This window comes from Montipora capricornis, chromosome 10 (genome assembly GCF_036669925.1).
Source record: "Montipora capricornis isolate CH-2021 chromosome 10, ASM3666992v2, whole genome shotgun sequence".
Taxonomy (NCBI): domain Eukaryota; kingdom Metazoa; phylum Cnidaria; class Anthozoa; order Scleractinia; family Acroporidae; genus Montipora; species Montipora capricornis.
Window position 1 is genome coordinate 3,875,077 of NC_090892.1, and position 14,186 is coordinate 3,889,262.

Genomic DNA, 14,186 nt, shown 5'->3' on the forward strand with positions numbered 1-14,186 from the left:
TTTTCAAATTGTAGATTCAGCCACTGAAATACACTTGCACTTGTCTGAAAATCACGTATTGCTATGCGACCACTTAAACTCGTAAAAAAAACTTGCGGATTGGCTTTCTATCCATTCCGAAAGCAAAAGGCTAACAAAAACAGTGACTCAAAATTTACTCAAATTAATGACTTAAATGCAATAGAAGCTGTTAAAATACCCTATTAACGTTTCCGTGAGAGTTGTTGGCATGTGTTGACCCATTTTTATGAGCTGCGTTGCTAGCAGGATAGTTTCTCGCCTCGCCGCGAATGCGAGAGACACCGAAGTCGCGCGAAAATAACACTCGTCACCACAATACCACTCACGGCCAAAACGCAACGGAGAGAACAGCAATTTACTCGCGCTTGTTAAAATGATCCCGCGATAAATTATCCCGCTAGTTACGGAATCGATTACTTTTACCGCCGTTATACGCTTTACGAATTTTCCTTTACTGACGCCGTTTCACGCAAAGCTCAAGACCACAGATGGCGACACGGAACTTTGTTCTCTTGCTGACTTTCCCAAATAAGGAATTAACCGATGAAGGACAAACTCTGGCGCAAGCAAACCTCTTGAATGCAGTTATTGTCCAACGTTTCAAGTAAAGGAGACCTGGGACTAGCTGGAAAGAGTGGCAGCGGGAACCTGGGGAAACCCAGGAGCACGAGATCGGCGCGTGTCTGGTGTCACGTGCTTAAACTGGTCAGCTTTCCTATTGGCCATCCCAGCTGACGGAAATAATGACATGAACTAGAGTTAATTTCACTGAACTTTTATCGTAGTTGAAGCCAATAAGTTATTTTAACGCGAAATTCTTCTTTTAAGTATTTCTCCCGTGAAATAAAACGATGTCTGAACAACATGTTTAATTTCTTTTGATTAGGCCTAAGTTATTGGTTTTTTTTTTTTCAAATTTCTCTTTAAATTTCTCTTCAGCTGAAAAACTAGGAGTTTTTTCGTCTAATTATTGGGTGGAGTTTTTGGTTGGACGTGATCGCTATCGCCCGACAATATAATGAGTTTGGCGTCCTTGACAAAAAAAAAAACTGTTAATCCAGACTCTTAAAACGAAAGCCTCTCCCGCCCGGATCGTTCAGTGCAATCAATATGGTAATTGGTGACAAATGCCGCGTCCACACAGGCGAATGTCTTGTTCAGCAATTTTTATTTCCTCGTGTAACCGAAAAAGTTTCACGCACCAGCATTTATGCTTCAAATCAAAAGATTGCCGTATAGAGATTTGTTCTGGTGGACGACTTGTCACACGAAATATTGCAATGCTTAAAGATTGAAGCTGCTTTCAAGCGTTTTCGGCTTGTTTTAGTGCGGCTTCTTGTGCGTTTCATGGTGAACTTGGTGAAACTCTTGTTTCCTCAGTTCTATATCTATTACTCAATGTGTGCACAAGTCCGCAGAAGTACGTTTTTCCAAAACATGAGAAACTTCAGTGCGAACGATAAAACAATGACCGTTTAATTCGTGCGTGTTTCTTTAGAAACAAAACCCCTTTATCCATGAGGAGTGAACGAGGTGTGTTACTTCTTGGCCCTTCCCTTCGGTTTTTTGGTCTGGAACACGAGCTTGCGCGTAAATAAGCGACGATTAGATTTCTTCACAAGCCTGCATGGGTGGTGAGAGAAACGGAACAAGCGAACTTTCAGTCAGTACTGTAAATAAAGACCTGCCTGGTTTCATGAATAGCCCTTTTCACGGCTAGTTTTTGTCGTGTGCATTGCAATATAATCTAGCATGTATGTGAGGCAATTTCGTGCTATTTTGTAGTTTTAACCCGAAATTGCCTCTCACCCACGTTAGATTACATTGTAATGCAAGTAAGAAAAACTAACCGTGATGATTTCAGCAAATCGTGGACTTCCGGTCCTACTACCACGTGGAATATGGTCTCTAGGGAACTTAAGCACGCGCGTGTTTGAGACGCGGACGGCAACCGGAAGTGAGCTGTTTTCCCTTTTAACTTGTCTTCACACAAACACATTTCATTGCCATGTTTCTTTTCTCCATTAGAGATGATGAGTATAAAAATCTGGGAGACACCACTTCCCTGGCTCGCGAAATGTTCTCTTCCGGTTGCCGTCCGCGTCTCAAAAACACGCGCGCTTAAGCTCCCTACTATTTTCGGCCTTGGTATTACAAAGCCGGCAGAGGGACAACTTCATTGCTGGATGTAGCTGTTTCTACGGTTTTTTGAAAGCTTCATCACATCCATGCGCTGAAAAAAGTTAATGTGAGATAACAAAACTCAAAATTTCAGAGATGGACATTTTACTTCACCCATTTCCCTCGTAATTCCGAAAGAATCAAATACTTCGGTGGTACCTCAATACATCCTGTGACCCTATGCGAAGAGAGAGGCCGTCCAGATTTGAAATCATAAAACTTCATATTGTAAGGTTGTAAAAATTTGTAATTTAATTTATTTATCAACCAAAAAAATTCAATTGACTTCAAAGCAAAGGAGCCAAAATGGAGGGTGGCTAGCCACCCTATTCACCCCCCCCCCCCTCCCCGGACCCGCCCTTGATTGAGAGCACGGGGGCACTCAGCAGTTCGTGCAGACCTCGGTCTTCTGCGTTCAAAACGCGTTCTCCCTGCGCGGGCCTCCCGTACTTGTCCATCCAACTAAGCGCGTGCTTCTCGCCACAGGCTTGTTTGCTTGCTTCTGCGCGAATTGTATGGGATCCCTCTCTTATAGTCAGGACAGTAAATGGAAAGAAGGGAGGAAAAACGTCGTCAGTGCATATCGGAAAGAAGTCTTTTTTAAATCGTGTAAAGTGCGAAAAAATTGGAGCTAGGTGCTCAGCGACATCTTTATTAATGTAGAGTGTTCACCTATCTTTCAAATAAATTTGCTTTATTTTCCTCGAAATGCGATATTATATTGAGGGAGAAACATGTCAACTGGTAAATTGCCGAGAAGAACGAAAATACAGAAAAGAGAAAATGGCGAAGGACTAAAGAACGAGTTCCGGAGTTTCGCTTTCTATGCTGTGATTTGACAATTAACCACTCTTGAAATGGTTAGATTTCAGCATTTAGTGAATTTATTTTTCTTTTGTATTTCATCCCAATACAATTGTTTCGCAGCAGCAGATATATAACGTGTTCCGCTTTCGTCTTTTTTTATCAACTAAAACCTACGCTTCAGTGGTTAAATTTCCCGCTTCCAACGTGTCAGTCATTTATGGTCAAGCTTAACGTAGCATGAGATTTTTCTATTTCCTGTTATTTCTCTTTCGAATGATTCTTACATCGAAACTTCCTGGCTATTTATGATTTGAAACTAGAGAATGAAAACCGTTTTCTCTTTGGAAAGAGAAAGGGAGGATAAGCTGCTTCCGGTTGCGAAACCCGTTTATTTTTATGAACGGGGTGAAAACCCGGAACAAAATTCCAGCGACCCGCCTTCATCATTCGCACCCTTTAGAAGGGAAAAGCCTCCACTTTTCAATTCTTAATCAAAGTCAGTTCTGTGTATTAAATAAATTGTCAAGATTTACTCCAGTAATTGTCAAAACTAATTGCGTAGAAACTGGTATTTTCTGCTGCACGCTGCTGTGAGAAAAGTTTAAATTTCATAGATCCGATCGGAACATTCTGAAATTCATTTGTGATCTGTATGTTGAACAACTCTTCTTGGCTTGAGCGAACATAAATCGATTTACCTACAATTGTAGCCAAGTCTACCGAATTCGCCATATAAATCTGGCTTTAGCTTTTTTCTTTCATTTGCCAACCTAAACTTTGATATTGGACTACAGAAATGTGGAGGCTTCCCCCAGTTGCTGCTGAACATCGCTATTTTTCTTTTAATGGAGCTCTGTCATGCAGTTGTGACGTCTGGATTTTCCAGTTTGTGCGTCGTATATTGTTCGGTATTCGGCCCTCTGCACTGTTCTATCTTTGACTTTCACTTTCTGTGTTGGTTTGTTCTGCAAAATAAGAAACATTTAGAAGAGAGCGGATAAGAATCTTTCTCATGTTCGCTTTTAATAGCGCGAAATTGTTTACTCTTCGTACGACATAATGTGCAATAAATGAACGCATTAATATTTTGTACTTTCTAAACTTTTTCAGCGCCCCACATGAAAGAGTAATTCTATTATCATACTACTATTTTCATTGGCAAACTATAGATTATGCTCGGGATCTACTCACGTGCAATGGAAGAAGAAAAAAAAGATATACATTTTAACGATGTAGCAATAGACATAAAACAGCTCTTGGTTCTCCCAGAAAAGAGATATGTAAATTGCCGATTTTATTTTAATAAGCTGAAAGGTTTTAATATAATATTGGAATATTTATTTCCATGTATAGGGTCAAAATACATCCTCGGCCAAAGTGGTTACTTGGTGACCGAGAAAGTGGCGAGTAAAAGTTACTTATTTGGTCAAAAAAAATTCTTTAAAACTACAAAGTGGAATTACTAAGCTTGTTGTAAGCTTTAACCTGTTCTGGAGGGTTTAAGGAGAGATTTATGTTAAATGCGAGGGAACTTTATTTTGAACCAAATGCCAGGTGCAGCTCGCCTCAAAGGGACATATGTTGTTTTTTAAAGGTGCAGCTGCATTTTCCAACCAAACTACCGGATGAAAAAAATTGATTCGACCAATTTTTCTTCACGAAATTTCATTTCTTTTGCGCTGGAAGCCAAGTCACAGAGGAGCCCGATATGAGTGCCTCTCACTACTCTTCTAATTTTCGGACAGCAAAAAGAAATACACAGATTTCTGCAAACTTACTTGAAAATTTTCGCCGCGCTGGAAGAGTGTGTCTTTGGGTTTTAATCATATATGAAGCGAAACGTTGTCTTTTTTGCTTGACGATTCTGGGCCTTGTTTCGTTCTCTGTGCGCAGGGGAGCTTCCTCGTGGCTGTTGTCTGCGTGAAAAAAATTACCGAAGTTTAAATTTTGCGCTCAAATTTGTCCAGTCAAGTTCCAGAACATTTCATCTGCACCTACTTTCTTCGAAACGCGCGTTCAGGGTGTCTTGAAGGTAGGCGATGTATTTGATCGCTTCTTCGATGACTTCGATCTGAAACGCACGAGAAAAAACAGGTTTCATATCTTGGAATGTCTCGGAAACTCCGGAGCATGTTTTATAGCGATTCCTTACCTTCGAAACACGCGGCCTTGATGCCGTCGATGGAACCAGGGATCGTAGCCGAGAATACTCCAGCGATTTCATCTGTTTCTTGTAGTTCCGGATACATTTTCTAATTTCCCGACTTCTTAAGTCTTGGTGCTCTTTCTCACTGTTGTTCTCGTTGCTAAACATTTTATCAAACTGCGGGGTTATTGCTTTTGAGCCTGGAAAGTGATGAGTAAGAGATGGGAATATGCTTTACCGGCAAGGCAAGATTCCACGAGAACGCCTCTAAAAAAGTGCTTTGGAACAAACGAGTGATAAGATATTACAAATCAAGGAGTTTTTTACCGAAAGGTTGTCTTGTGAGAGCAGTAAGCGTTCTTGTCTTGTCTCTTCTCAGGCTTGCAAGCGAATGACTGAAAGGCCCTCTCTTCTGGCGCTAACTATAAATTACCGAAATTACAATAGCACAATTCACCTGTAACGGCCGACAAGACAATGGACTATAAACACAACTAGTTTTAACCAATCACCAAGCGAGCTTGCCCGGTTAACAATTAAATATCGCTTTGTGTTGACCAATCACCGTCGATGACGACTGACTACGGCGCAACGGGTACGGTAGTTAATGAAGTTTAGTGTATTTTTCTCATTTTTCTTCGCTTTTCTTTCTTGTTTCGAGGAGTAAAATTAACCCTGTTAAACCGTAGCAGCTTTGGAAATCCCATCTCAACGAAAAAAATTGTGCGTGACGTTAGAGGAAAAAGCTGTTTGTGTGAGCTTGTGTAGAGATAAGATCGTTGAAGCGACACTGAAAGTGAAATGTGGTGGTTTAGCTGGAATTCCAGTCAGCCCTAGAGCGTTACCTAGAACCAAAAAGCCACTAAGAATTTTTTTCACATTATATTCAGCGCATTGACAAGAGAGCACTGTCGTTTCCATAGCTTATTTTCGCTTTTATGTCCAAAGAAAAAAGAGTATTACCATAGGAATAGCCAAGAAAATTGCTTGCTAAAATTAAACTTTCATAAGCTCTCCTTTCACTCCGTGGTCGAATTGCTAGTGGATCTACTGATATATGTCAGCACAGCTGTCTTTTGCTTTTTTGAATCGCTTACTTCTTGGTGAAGATTTTGACCCAAGAAAACTGGTCGAGTTTAAATTTCTTGCCATATGCCAACTTTGTTCTCTTCCCTGTGAAACTTTCGCGTTTTGTGTAGCTAGATAGCATTTTTGTTGCTACATTTTCCTTTTGTTTTTGAGAGATAAACACGTGTTTTGTATACAGCTGCAGAGGTTAAATGCTAGCTCAGGTAGCAACAAGAAAGAAAGACGCTCGATCTCGCTTTTTTCTGGTGGCCGACTAAACAATTGATGAAAAACATCTTGTTCGTCCAGTTATGTCGCACGACATTTTTTCTTTTCGGGAAAAAAATAAATCAAGGGTTTCCTCATTGCCTCAAGTATGGCAATAACAATGTTTATGGCTAATTTGTGAAGGCTATTTTTGTCAAAGATTCATTTTCCTTTTTTTACCTTGTGATTTAATTTAATGATTTTCTTGTAAAGCGCCCGCAATGCTACAGTTTGCCTTTTTTGCCGAAATAAAATTATAATGATGATTTTATTTGATGATTGAGATAGAAAACACTTAACATTTGAAGAAAAGCGTCCTTAAGACATGGGAGGGTCTTAATTACATTTCTCTTTTTTCTTAATCCCTGCTTTCGATTGTCGAGAGCTCTGGCTTAAATGTTGCCAATTTTCTTTTCTTCACACTGAACACGCAATTCGCCCGGCGTGATCTGTTAGTTGAGCTTCTTGCTTTGATTACATATGCGAGCATCCTCTTATAAGTAACACGGGGGATCTGCTGCTTTTTTTGTGAACAGTGGGTACGTTTTCTCCAAAAACTGTTTTCGTCAACTTTAAAGCGGCTGAGGTAATTCTGGAGGAAAATTTTCTTTCATGAATTCGCTACCGTGAGCTTTCTTCAGTTTCTTGTGGCAGTTTTCTTCGAGCAGGTTTTACAGCAGTTGAAAATGGAGTTGCTGTCAAATAATGATGTATTTCAATTTCTTCAAAGTTCCGCCTAATGGTTCATTGAATTGTTTTCCTAGGAACTTCTATAAATTGCGAACCAGCTTAACTCCCGAAAAAGATATTATTTCCGATTCGGTAAAAGACCAAAGCGAATAAACTACTATTTCGTTTGCTCAGTTATTTTCATAATTTTACTCGAGACTCTCCTCTTAGTTATTCAAATTTAACATTGCAAGTAGACAATTAAAACGATATTCTCTTTTTTCGGAAGTCTAATTGCGACACAGCCTCTTTTACGGACGAGAAATAAGAGGATTTTTCAGCTGGTCTGATACTGAACACCGCAAAATGTTGGGGCCTTTGATTAAGATCGGCACATCTTATATGTTTAGGGACAATTTTCATTCAACTAGGTCCTCAAACTACTGGCAGAACGGAAGGGAAGAATTTCATTTACCAAATTGTAGTACAATAGTTTGTCTCGTTTTTCTTCCGTTTTTACTGAGCCTGTCTGTATATAGTGTGAAGACTTTTTCTTTTATCGCAGCTATGCTAAAAGAAATCATTTGTCGATTATTGTTGTTGTTGGTGGTCATCACACCGACAAACTCTTTCACATAGAGGATTTAAAAGGATGCCAGGAATAAAGTTGTTGAAATTGAATTGTGCAGATAAAACACAGTCTTTCACCCGGGCTTCGTGACTTCCTGTTTCAACGAAAAACGAAATCGAGGCGAGCCTCTTACACTGGCATGTGCTGTTGCGCGCGTGACGTGAAGCGCTTCTCGTCCGCGCGTTCGGCCTCATGGCTGATTACGTGATAACTCTGTTCTGTTCTATTGGGTGCCAGACGCAAGAATTGTCGAATTATCAACGCACGTTGTTTCCCTCGAGAAAAAGCTAATTGTATATATGCAGATGAAAAATCAGCAGTTTCGTTGTTTCTAAAATGTAATTACTGGAGGTATCACTGAGTTATATTGCTGTTACGCGTGAAGGTATTGATTTTACCATAGTAACCTTTTTCGTGCTCTTTGTAGATCTGGGGTCAGTTTTTCAAACGATCGATAGGGCTATCCACCGGATAAGTAACTCTCCAGTAGATAAGACATAGCGAAACTAATCATTTGCGCTATCCAGTGGATAGTGATATATCTGATCTGGAGCCGGTTGCTCGAAGTTTGGTTTGCGCTAGCCGTTGGGTAAGAGGTATCAAAACCAATAGGTTTCCATGGGATTTAACGCTGGTTAGCGTACACCATGCTTCGAGCAACCTGGGCCTGGTGGGTAGCGTTCTCCACTTTTTGAACAACTGGAGCCTGCATGATTCTCTCGAGTTGATCTCTGTCATTTGTTAATTACTACCATCGGCCTTGTCATATTCTTATTTCTATATCGCTTGTTCTGACAAAAGTAAAAGATGTCAGTTAAATTAGCACAATAACACGACCGTCAATACCAATTGAATGATGTCTCTTATTGAGCAGTCTTTGTAAATAAAGAGCTAAGATTCATATTCTCTTCATCAATGTGGACAAAGCCTTTTGTTTCGCAAGATCTGTTCGATCACTTTCTTTTGTCTTCAAGTTAACAACCCAAGGTGTCTTTCGTTGAGAGGACACTTAGTGACTTTTATCGGTCGCATTAAATCAGGGTTCACTATAGTTCACAACATCACAGGTAGCATTGTCCAAAATGACAGATCTTGAGCATTGAGGAGAGGAATAATCGGATGATTTCTTTATCTAGTTGAGGGATTGCAGCACCGGGAAACTGAGGAAATCTGTATTAAATTTGCGGGGATTGCTACACGTCTCTTGTTTTTTAAAATGAGATGAGTGCGCATTTAGCAACGTTCCCTTGCGTACGTTTGGTATTTACTCAAACTAATCAGTTCTTGCACGGCGTAGCACCAGAAAGGACGTGGATATTACAAACTTTTTCGGTCTAACAACACTAATCTCGGTCTAATTGATTACTTTCTAGTAAGAGTGAACAGACTACATTTTTGATTGATTTAAATGTAACTTCGTATCGATTTTTTTTTAATTTGTTAATTTTAAAGTACGAGAGTGCGTTTGGATTGAAAGGCCAAAACAAATCAAGTGTTTTCGTCGAGCCATGTGAGCCGATTTATCATATGAGCCGTACGGTCCCGCGCGGGCTTTCATTGTAAAACTAATGAGAAAACCCCCGGTATGAGGGTGAGCCGAAAAACCCGCGCGAGGCTAAGGCCGTAACCACGGTAGATGGCCCACGGTCATTGCGCACTGCCTCGGGCCGGAAAAATATGCCGTCTGGCCTTCCCAGTCTCTCAATAAGTAAAATCACCTGAAAGAAAACGGTTTCTAAATATACTTTTTCCAGGAGATAAAGCCCGTGGATCTTATTAATTAGATTTCTTTTACTTGGGTTGGCGCCATTTTCAGTTAGTATCCTTGGCGAGGGACATATTGGCTTTACATTACAATAATTGACCGCTCCCCATTGGGGCTTTTCAGGGCCAATGAAACACAATCAACGAAACAACAGAACACAACAACAACAACAACTCTTAAGAATCCCAACTGGCCGGAGGCAAACCAGTTGGCTATTTACAAGAACAGCTGGGAAGTTGCACCAGGGACTACCAGGAACAAATTCAGCGAGTGGTCAGAGCGTGTCTTGAACCCGGGATCTCCGGATCTCAAGGCAAGCGCCTTAACCACTGGGCCACACTGCCTCTGCTTTAATTAGGCAGCTGTAACCAATCAGAACGGAGAAGCACGTGACGACATTTGACCCTTGCATTAAACTCTTTTTAAGCGTGAGGTTCTGTGTTGCCATTTATAAAAGTGGTCTAGGAGCCAACTAGTCCTGTTCCGGGACTCCCTCTTACCCCGCCCTGAAAATGGAGCTGGAACCCAGGCGGGAAAAGAGAGAGTCCTGTATTACTTGCAGGCGCATGCTCGGAATGACGCCATTTTTTCCCCCAAAACTGGGGGAAAAACCATATTTGGAAAAAGATTCCTTATTTGGGAATAGTTTATTCCGAGTGCTTTTACACTGGATTTATGGGGATAATGTGAAAGGAAATTATAACGCCAAGTTTCTGGAGGCAATTGATTTCGCGTTTAAGAAATGCCACTTTACCTTTGAGCTTAAGGCGGAACAACTGCAAGCTATTCATGCAGTCGTTACCGGTAATGATGGTTTTGTTAAACCTGCAACAGGATTTGGCAAGTCTGTTTGCTACATGGTTGTTCCTTTAATAGGTTTGCGATTTTCTTCCATCCGAGTCCGATGTTAATTGTAAATCAGTCCTTCTTATCGTGAGTCCCTATCGTGGAAGATCACATGGATGACATACGAAAGTATGGAATTTCGTGCCTGAAACCCAACTGAACAGCTGCATGATGTTGGCGCAGAAAAATATCAAATTTAGATTTAATTGCTCTCCCGAGACTCCTTGAAACTTACAAATATACTGTAGGTCGTGGATGTGAATCGCTCGACGAAGACTAATAAATCTCCTGCTGGAACTCTTGTTTATTGTTCATTTCTTCTGTCTGTCTGTCTAGTTATGTGATAATTGCACTGATCCAGTGCAAAGAACATATATTGAGTTGCACAGTAATTATTGAAACTGTGATTGTTTCAGGAGTTTAGGCCTACCAATTTTTTTCAAAATCGGAGACAAATTGTTTGGATACGCAATATACAACAGTCAGGTAAAAAATGTTGTAAATACTCTCAGTTTTTTCAGGAATAATACACAAACACCGGTGACAAACAGAGTATTTTTTCTTGAGTAATTAGAGTAGAGTAATTTACTCAGACTATTAATTTTTCCTCAGAATAATTTTTTCAAAGCACTCGTCGCATTAAATCCTTCTTTCCCTGCAAGCCGTGGCCGTGGCCAAATGGCTAAGGTTTTATGTAGAGCTGCCTGTTGAGACTGCAATGATTTTCATATCGGAAAAACTAAAAGACGATTGCATCACAGAAAAACTGAGCATTATTCCTGATAAAGTTAGGTAAAAAGTTAAACGAAATTAAATCACAACCTGGACTAATTGTTTCTTTACACACCAGTTTATGTTGATAACGCAATGATGAAGAAATAATGATCCTACTAAATTTATACATATTTATGCATAGTCAAACATCGATTATTCGGGCGTTGTCACGAATTTGTTCGTGAATATTAATTAATAAGGATGAAAAATGCTACTTAAAAGCGTGTGTCACCTTGCTTTTATTGTTGCTACTTAAAAGCACTTTCCTTCTGAAATTCATTGTTAGAGCTAAAGTACTGCAGATAATATGAAATCCTATGCTATATTTACTAGTTGAGCCTTTGCATCGATTTATTGCGATCTTCTCTCAGTCCTTACATTTATTCGGTAATAATTCTCCAACATCACTGCGATCGGGGTTTTTTCTCCTCGTTTGGTCACGACGAGGCATAATTTAGATGTTCTCTTTCCTGACACTGCAAATCGAACAGTAATTTTCATATACGATTTTTTTGTCGAAGTTTCAAGGTTCCCTTTATTTAGATATCCAGCCTGGCATCTAATGCAATATGATTGGCCCATTCCGAGCATGCGCCTGCAAGTAATACGGGACTCTCTCTTTTCCCGCCCGGGTTCCAGGCCCATTTTAAAGGGCGAGGTAAGAGGGAGTCCCGGAACAGGACTACGAGCCAACGTTTCGAGCGTTAGCCCTTCGTGACAGCGAATTGGCTTTTGCATGTGGGGTCTGCTCTTATTCGAATAAGAACGGACTCCACAACGAGGAAGCGCCTAATTGTCAGTAACCATAGCAAAGATGCTTGGCTGAGAGAATTCTTTGTGTAATAAGTACACGTGCATGCTAAACCACGTGTTGTGTCCTTTAAACGTATTAACTGACTAACCCTCGAAAAGCGTTCGTTTGTTCCCTTATAGACCCATATCACTCAATGTCCAAACAAAAGATTTTGCCCGTCGAACCTCTCATTCAATGTGAGGCTGGACGGGCAAAGACAATGCAAAGACAAAGCCTTTATTCCCCAAGGACTCCAAAATGGCCGCCGAGTGATAAAGGTGAATTTGAAGCTGCGGTGAGAATACTCATTTCAACGATCAGAATTGCTAAGTGGACCGATTCTAGTTTTTTTTTTTTTTTTTTTTTTTTTACAGCAAAACAGCAACGATTTGCGAATCCTTGACAGCTAATTTTATACCCGAAACACATAATCCGTCCACTGCAGGCCAATTATGCCTTTTTTAAATCTCTTTTTCTGTTCTAGTATTATGCGACCAACATTCTTGACTCATTTAATCCCAAACGGTTTTTTTTCACTCTGCTTCCCGATGTATTTCTGGCTTATTCATGTCATGATTCTGACGGTGTACCTGTTATTTTTTTTTTTCTCCTTTCGCCCGGCAGAACTTTAAGCAGGCAAAAGACTTAGGACTTCTAATGTAAACGAGTTTTTGCTTTTCGTTTTTGCTTCATTGTTTTCCTTGAACGCAGCCCTCCTCGTCTATACCATGTCATTCCCGGGTAGCCGGCACAGAAAGCGTTGAAGCCCCGCGTGCGATCGGAATTTCCCAGTGCCCCGCCACAAGAGCAAATGGTCCGGCTTGTTACTTAGCTGATAACACACCTCATGCTGAACCGCTACGTCATATATGGGATATTGATCAAGCTTGTTCGGTCAAGATGGCTGGGTATTGGTCAAGTTCCTTTTTTGCGTGTTTATGCGTCGAGGTCCATAAACACGCAAAAAAGAACGAGGCCGAAACAAGTTTGGTCAATAAAGGATTTATTATATGGAATAAAACACCAAAAAAATCATCTTTGATCTTGGGGACCAAGCGAGAAATCCCGAGCGGGGAGTGTAGCTTCATCTTGCCCGTTCGGGTAGCCAATCGCAGCGCGGGATTTGGTTCATCTTGCCCGCTCACGAAGCTGGTCATATAATAAACATTATTATTATATACTAAAACAGGAGATAGCGTTGAATGCGCGCGCTGATTGGCTACTCAAACTCCGGATATCCTTTGCTATTCACCTCCAAGCAATTCGAGCGCAATTTTTAATATTAACTTTGCCAGTCAAGCTGGCAGAGCGCCACAACAGCTTGTGCCAATTACTGTGGCCCCTTTTTACCCTCCCAACCATGATACACAATAGAAGACAGACCACACCACCGGGAACTACGTGCCATACACTTAGCGACAAGTGTGTGAGTTCTTTTACGTCCCACTGGATTATTAACATGGAAGGGTTGTGAGACGGACCTCCGGCTTATCGTCCTTATCTGAGAAGACTTGAAAGTCTACCCATTGGCAGATGTAGTTACAAAGGCAGCACTTTCTCCTCAGTTATTTAAAGACCCTGAGTGTTGGTCCGGTGCTCAACCAACTGAGCCACCGGTGCGAGATGTTGTAATCTTTGCAGGAATAAATGATTTAAAATCATCTTTTTGTGCTATATTATCTCACTGTTTTAGTATATACTGAAACAACTATTTACCTCAGTGTCGTTGGCTAGTGGTGGATATTTACCGAACCGCGAAGCACCTCCACTTCGGACTGAGGTGACTGAGAAATGCTGAAGAGGTGTTTGAAAATGATCAGTCACAAATGGCTGCAAGTCTTTAATATACTTTACTATACCTTGGACTTCCTATTCCTATAGTTTCAAAAGAACTATTTCTTTAACTACAGCACGTTCGGCTGAAAAGAGTCTTTCCTTTTAAACTCATCTTTTCAAGACAGCTCTGCAGCCATGTTCAGTGGTTGTAGGTGTTGTAGATGGTTTTTAGGTGGTTGTACGTGGTTTTAGGTCGTTCCATGTTTTAGTGACTACGTTTACGTTCGTTGCTGCAGCTGTAACGTTCGATGATCAAAAATTATTGATGTCATAGTTCAATGCGTCCAATGTGTGGTGACCTGATCGAGACTTTCAAATAACTCAACGGTTTTGTGAACTATGGTCACAATATGTTTGGGACAAGTACAGCTTATCGAACTCG

At 40.7% G+C, this 14,186-nt stretch overlaps 2 protein-coding genes across 2 annotated transcripts in view; one reads left to right on the top strand and one right to left on the bottom strand.

Annotated features, from left to right (window-relative positions):
• LOC138021971 (NSFL1 cofactor p47-like) overlaps positions 1-884 on the top strand; it is a 17,959-nt gene extending 17,075 nt beyond the window's left edge. Inside the window, exon 11 of the mRNA XM_068868996.1 lies at positions 497-884. Within this exon, the coding sequence (XP_068725097.1) occupies positions 497-629 (133 nt within the window). The 3' untranslated portion in view covers positions 630-884. The remainder of the gene's footprint in view (positions 1-496) is intronic.
• A 2,179-nt stretch (positions 885-3,063) lies between these two features.
• On the bottom strand, positions 3,064-5,620 carry LOC138021972 (uncharacterized). The gene is made up of 5 exons (XM_068868997.1): positions 5,483-5,620; positions 5,162-5,355; positions 5,008-5,080; positions 4,788-4,925; positions 3,064-3,974 (listed from the first exon to the last, which is right to left on the bottom strand). Exons 2-5 carry the CDS (start codon positions 5,321-5,323, stop codon positions 3,940-3,942), a joined length of 408 nt encoding a protein of 135 aa, XP_068725098.1. The 5' UTR covers positions 5,324-5,355; positions 5,483-5,620; the 3' UTR covers positions 3,064-3,939.
• Between the last annotated feature and the right edge of the window lie 8,566 nt (positions 5,621-14,186).